The sequence below is a fragment of the Lathyrus oleraceus genome, chromosome 7 (assembly GCF_024323335.1).
Source record: "Lathyrus oleraceus cultivar Zhongwan6 chromosome 7, CAAS_Psat_ZW6_1.0, whole genome shotgun sequence".
In the NCBI taxonomy this organism is placed as follows: domain Eukaryota; kingdom Viridiplantae; phylum Streptophyta; class Magnoliopsida; order Fabales; family Fabaceae; genus Lathyrus; species Lathyrus oleraceus.
The window spans coordinates 324112478-324119250 of NC_066585.1; the positions used below are offsets into that span (position 1 = coordinate 324112478).

Consider the following 6773-nt stretch of genomic DNA (forward strand, 5'->3'; position numbering starts at 1 on the left):
ATACTGACAACTAGTTATTCATAGGTTTAAGGGCTACAAGCATATCCTTTAAGACTTTAAAACAACCATAATTTAACTCAACGACTTATCGACTCAACTCTAAACATATCAATAAATAAAATCCAAGTTATTTATAAATGTATTATGATTTCTTAAATCGTTCAAAGGATTTCCTAAAACATCTTCCCTTATAAGTTTACCCTTAGGGTCCCTAAACCCTTTATTTAACTCTAAAATAGAATGTTTTACTTCACAATAACGTAAAATATTATATATAGACTTATGATAACACTATGAAACTCTCCAGTTTAAAGATTCTTTAAACCGTCTTTTAAACACAATTGAGACTTATGGTAAAATTATGAAACTTTCTAGTTTAAAGGTTCTTTACACCCTCTTTCAAATGCAATTAATTTCATCTCGATCGGAGTTACAAAACTCCAGTTACGTGTGAAACAAGATGACCAACATATGGTTGAAATTTGACTATGCTTCTGATATAAAAACCATAGAACTGGTACTGTTGTAGCGCTCCCCGACCTAATTTCCCCATTTCAACAGAAAAATTATCATGTTAGTTTTCAAAAGCAATTGACCGCACCTGAAACAAACTTACAAAACTTAAGTTACACATAAAACAAGAAGACCAATCCCTTTCTATGTCTATCTGTGATTTTTCTCTCTGCAATAGTTTCAGACTTTTATCTTTTCATTCCCATGGAGGTTCAAACTAAGAAATCAACATTTGCTCATCACAACTCAGAACTCATCAATCACAAAATCTCAACGCATATCATATCAATTAATAACATCCATATCAATAGAGAATTCTATGACATCAATCATAACATTTTAACACATATCATATAATTTCAGCAATTAACAAAATACGAATATTATGATTAATAACAACAACCTAAAGAAATTTTATACAAACTCTCCACTCTCCACGTTTACTTCATTCGTCAATATGGAAAACATAAAAGAGAAAAAGGGAAAGAGGATAAAAACTCTCCACTACCCCTCATGCTTAACACCCATACAGGGACGAAGACACTCATTGGAAAATGTGGGTCTATGCCCCCACTATTATCCCACACATACATGCATTACTAATATGATTAATATTAATATTAATATATAAATTAACATTACACAGTATTATAATTGATTTAATTATTTAAGAGATTAATTGTTATGCACTGTCAGTGTAAAAAGTTTTGAAGTGGTTAAAATAAAAGTCAAATATTCTAAACAAATCAATGATTATGATTAACTGACGGTGTAAAAAAATTTTACACGGTTAGAATATATCAATTAAATTCATTATTTAATATGTAATTCAATGTTGAAATAAGTACTAATTACAATTGAAATCAATGATAACATACTAGTATTTGGTGTTATGGCATTGATATTAAATTTTGTATTAAATATATATATATATTGAATTTTTAGTTAAAATTTATTAGATAATATGAATCACCAATTACTATGACATATAATTAAGGCAGGTTCTTGACACCTTTAGTTTTTGTTGGGTACACGTATTCTTAGTGTTATTTAATTTAAAATTTTAATTTGTTTAAAATTAAAATAATATTCCAAAATAATATGACATTGCATATTTTAATTTGATTGAAGGAAGATACTAATATCTTTAATATTAATTGATTTAAATATTTAACTTTTTAAAATTAAAATAATATTAAAAAATAATGTGACATTGTATATTTTCATTGTAGAGATAACTAATGACTCTTAAATCCAAATTAAACTTTAGATCTTTTACTTGTGTATTTTTTATAATTATTGTCATTACACTTAGAGACTAAAAAGTTATTATATTAATAATTATATTTATTTTAAAAAAAATACATACTTTACATTTAAAATTAATATATTTTATTTTAAATTTAATTTAATAAATATATATTATTAAATAATATAAAAAATTACATTATATTTTAATTATGTCTCACAAATATAAATATCATACAAGTATTTTATAATTATTATTAAAAAGTAGCATAATAAAAAATAATTTAGTAATATAATACATATAACTTTTATATATATATATATATATATATATATATATATTTGTCCCCATATGCTAATTTTCCTGACTCTGACCCTGCACCCATATATTGAATAATTCTCTCTCTTATCTTGAATTTGTAGAAAAACTTCGAACTTGAATATAGAAGTTATCTTTTTACTCCTTATTTTTCAAAATTTCTACGTACTATTTAGTATAAATGCAAAAATAATATATAGGAAATTAGAAGCAGTTAAGAGAGAATAAAAACTTTTGTTAAAAAAAAAAGAGAGAATAATTGGTAAAATGATGAGATAAGTTTTTTTTCTTGCCTCAATGATGAAATAAATAGGAAATGCACAATACAACTTAATAATGTTAATCCTTATTTATTAAAATTATCAAAACATAAGAGATATTCATAAATAAAAACATAAACAATTTATGATTTTATTTGGAATAAATATAGTTTTAGAATATTTTATAAAAATATAAAAATAAAAAATAAAAAATAAAACCGTTTAAAAGAAGTAAAATATTCTTATTTTTTGAAAGAATAGTTTCTAAAAAAATAGAAAAAAATAAAAGAAAAATAGAATCAATTATAAAAAAGTAAAATATTTTGGTTTTTTAAGAAAATAGATTGTAAAATAAGTATAATATTGCAAATGAACAAATACATTAGAAAAATTTATAAATTTATAGAATATTTTATGAAAAAAAAGAAAAAAATATATAAAAGAAAAATAAAATCAATTAAAAAAATCTAAAATATTTCATTTTTTCATAAAGAAAATAGATTGTAAAATAAAGTATAATATTGCAAATGAATAAATAAATTAATAAAATTCTGACTTAAATAAGAAAATGGAGAAATCAAATTATTCAAGTGAATAAATATATTTTTCAGTTATACCAAAAAATAAAAGAAAAAAAAGAAATTTTACAATTACTTGTGTTTGAAAATTGTCAAAATTGACCTTGGTGACGATCGAAAGAGGTTTTGGCGGTTGCAACGAGGACGTTTCAATTCATCGTTTCTTTTGCTCTGTGATCGAAGATGGCGAAATCTGTAAGTGAGAAGGTAAGAAATTACATACCTGATGATCTTGCTTTCTCCATTCTATCAAAACTTCCTTTAAAATCTTTGAAGCGTTTTGGATGTGTAAACAAAACATGGTCTGTTTTGTTTGAAAACCCTAATTTTATGATCATGTTTCGCTATAATTTCACATCCATTCCTCACTCTTACTACAATGATACATCAATCATCCTTCATCAAATTGTTTGCAATCACAATCGTACTTACGTTAGTTTCACTCTGGATTCACTTTCTGGTGAGAGGTTTGAGAATAAAGTTAAATTGGACTTTCCAAATCCATTTCAACAAGAGGACCCTGGATTTTGTGTATTGGTTTCTGGTAGTATAAATGGAATTCTATGTCTTTACGATAGTGATGACGCCATTGTATTGTGGAATCCAGCTACGGAAGAATTCAAAGTCATTCCTCCCAGCCCTGTCGAGTCTCTACCACCTTATCAGGCTATTATTAAGTTTATTCATGGATTTGGTTATGACCCTTTTAGTGACGACTATAAGATTATTAGGAATGTAGGTTTTGTTCCAATATCGGATTATGATGACAATGCTCTTCCACTTCCGCCTGATGTGCAATGGGAAGATGTCTGTGGGGACTATGTTCCCTTTTGGGAGGTATATAGCCTAGTATGTAATTCTTGGAGGAAAGTTGATCTCGTCCTTCCTGCTTGTTGTTGGCAAGGTGGCAACTGTAATAATGATCTACTGTACTTGGATGGAATGTGTCATTGGCTCTCTAACTATTATGGAGATGACAATGAAGAGTATGTGGTGTCATTTGACTTGACCAATGAGGTTTGTTTTACCACAATCATACCCACACTCATCCCCTTAGACATAGATCCCAATAGTTGGGTGCGCCATGCGTTGGTGTTGTTAAATGGATCCATTGCTTCCATTTTATCGTATACAACTACTTTTCACATATCAATTTTAGGCAAATTGGGTGTGAAGGAATCTTGGACTAAAATCTTTGTTGTTGGACCCTTGTCCGACGATATTAAGTATTGTATTGGAGCGGGGAAGAATGGTGATATATTCTTCGCAAAGGAAGATGGAGGAGATCCAATCTGCTTTGATTTATGTACCCAAATGATTGAGGAACTCGACGGTGTTAAAGGAGCGCATAATTCTAAAATAATAATTTATAAAGAAAGTCTCATTTCGATTGGAGCAAGAAATCATTAGTTAGCTTACTTGTTTTCACATAAGAGATAAGAGATTTATGATTGTGTTTATTAGGATACTTTTACTTTCAGTGATAAAAAGTGAGTTGTCAATCCCTCATATCAAAATTAGGATTATCAAGTGTATGAAAAATTAATAAACCATTATGAATATTATATTGAAAGTCTATTATGTGTCTGTTTTATAACTGGTTTTATTTTTATTTCAACTCTTAGAAACTTCCAATTATCTTTTGGCTTTTATTGAACTGTCTCCAATTTATATTTGGAGAACATGATAATGTGTTTGAATTTCCTTTTATCCTACTTTAAATATATATGATCCTAAGTTTATGATGTATTCTTAATCTTACTCTCTTTTGCAAATTCTAAAAATTACTTTGGCTACAATGCTCAGAGTTGGGGTTTTATCAGACACAGAAATATGATATAGTTATATGCTCCTAAGTGTCTGCTGTAATGTTGTTTGCAGGTGATTAACACAGTTGTAGAATTGGTTTCTTAATTCTATCAAAGAAAGTACGAGACATGTTTAGCAGTGAGTAAAATGAACATTGGTTTGAATATGATATATTACTTGTCAAATTTAGGTAGAATAAAGAGAAAAGTTTAAGTAGCAAAGGACATTACTGAGTAGTTGAACGATGATAACGTCTCTACTCAGTCCACACGAACGGGTTCCTTCAATCTCAGTGCTAGCTGGTATGAATGAAGGCTTTGAGTGAGAGAGAGAGAGAGTGAGAGAAAACGAAAATAATGCAACCGCTACCTTTTGCTTCTGCACAAGGGTTCTATTTATAGAACCACTTGTGTGGGCTTCAAGCTAAAAGCCCACTTAAGTGTATTTTGGCCCATATCTTATAATATGCCCAAAATCACTTAAGCCCATGGTACCTTACCATATTTCGTATTCTACTCAAGTACACCGTTGATCGCTCGACTTTATGAGTCGAAATTGGGGTACAAACTGCAAGTGCACAGTTCTATCGCGTAGTTTTAAAAGATATCGATCCCACAGGGACTTATGAATCGATATACCGTTATCTAAGGTTACTTTGTAAAGCTAAGGTGGATAATGGTTGATTGTTCGGGGAAAAGCTAAAACTAAAATAAGATCTAAAATAAATATTAATAAAGCGGATATCGGTATGTAGTTTGTCGTAATTAGGGAATCAATTCTTCATCGGTTTCTTGGTTTTAAAATAAATCTTTTCAGTTGACGCTATTGATTAAAAGTTCTATCTCAAACTCTCGCTCTGTTGAATAAACTATGATTTTATATTAACGTAGCTGTCACTTATAGTTAAGTCAAAAACCACTTTTTGAAAACAATAGAATCCGTAGAAACCCTTTTTAAGAAAACACTGACCGTTTAAGCACCCTTATCTCAAACTCTCGCTCTGTTGACTTAGGTTATATAATTAAATCTGAATGCTTAACTCTCGTCCTCACATCCAATCTCTAAAAATACTTTTTGGAAAAGATCAGAATTTAATTAACTCTAAAACTTGCTCTCGCCCTGATCTAGAATTAATGTCTAATTTACACTGTCCAGTTAAAACCTCAAACTCTCGCTCTGTTGATTTTAACTTCTTTATGTCTTTTACTTTCGTAAAAACCTTTGTTATTAAACCTGTAAATTGAGACCGTAAAAAAGGTGATTTTAATTTTAAATCTAATTAAACCGACTTAGTTTTGATTCCTTATTCCGCTTACTTTACATACCGATATCTAAGCGAATTAGCCATACATGCTAAATAAACTTAAATACTTATCATGCATAAACAGAGTCATTCCAAGCAAATAATATAAATAAATAATAAAACAAAGCATTAAATAATAATTAAAGAACCTGAATGAGTTAAACAATAGTCTTGAACACTCCACCACAAGCCGGTAGGATTTGTTCTTGGATTCTTCAATTAAACAACAAATTAAAACGAAGGAAATAAAAAACTAGATTCTAACGTAAGGTTAGATCCGGTAAAAAGGTACACAATAGTTTCCGGTGTAGAAACTATTGTGCGAAAAGAATTAACTAAATGCTAAAAAGGGAAATAGAAATTACAAGGGAAAAAAAGTATAGAACCCGTACAAACAATGCTGTAAAAATAATGCTTAAATTGCTGGAAAAGAAAAATTGCAAAAGCGAAAATGGCAAAGGAAAAAATGTGGAAAAGCTTGGAACCCTTTTAGGTTTTGCAAGTGGCTATTTATATTGATGCTTGAGTAACCGCTTCCGCTTCCAAAAAGGTCTTCAACGTGCATAAAAGTTGGGCGTGGATATAGGGCTCAACTCTCCCTCAACGTCTCTGAGGCGTTCCTTGCGCCAAAAATGTAGGGGAATGGTGTGACGTTCGTCACACCATGTGTGACGTCCGTCACAGGAGTGTGCAAGGCGTGACGCTCGTCACGCCTCTGTGACGTCCGTCACATGCACAACATC

The 6773-nt window shown here is 29.6% G+C and overlaps 1 protein-coding gene across 1 annotated transcript; it reads left to right on the forward strand.

Annotated features, from left to right (window-relative positions):
* The first annotated feature begins 3005 nt into the window (after positions 1 to 3005).
* On the forward strand, positions 3006 to 4556 carry LOC127105347 (F-box protein CPR1). Its single transcript, XM_051042517.1, has one exon. The coding sequence runs from the start codon at positions 3102 to 3104 to the stop codon at positions 4326 to 4328; it is 1227 nt and encodes a 408-aa protein (XP_050898474.1). The 5' UTR covers positions 3006 to 3101; the 3' UTR covers positions 4329 to 4556.
* The last annotated feature ends 2217 nt before the right edge of the window (positions 4557 to 6773 follow it).

Bases quoted from the DNA above. Each gene is read 5' to 3' on its own strand.
- LOC127105347 (XM_051042517.1), top strand. From the start codon at position 3,102: ATGGCGAAATCTGTAAGTGAGAAGGTAAGAAATTACATACCTGATGAT.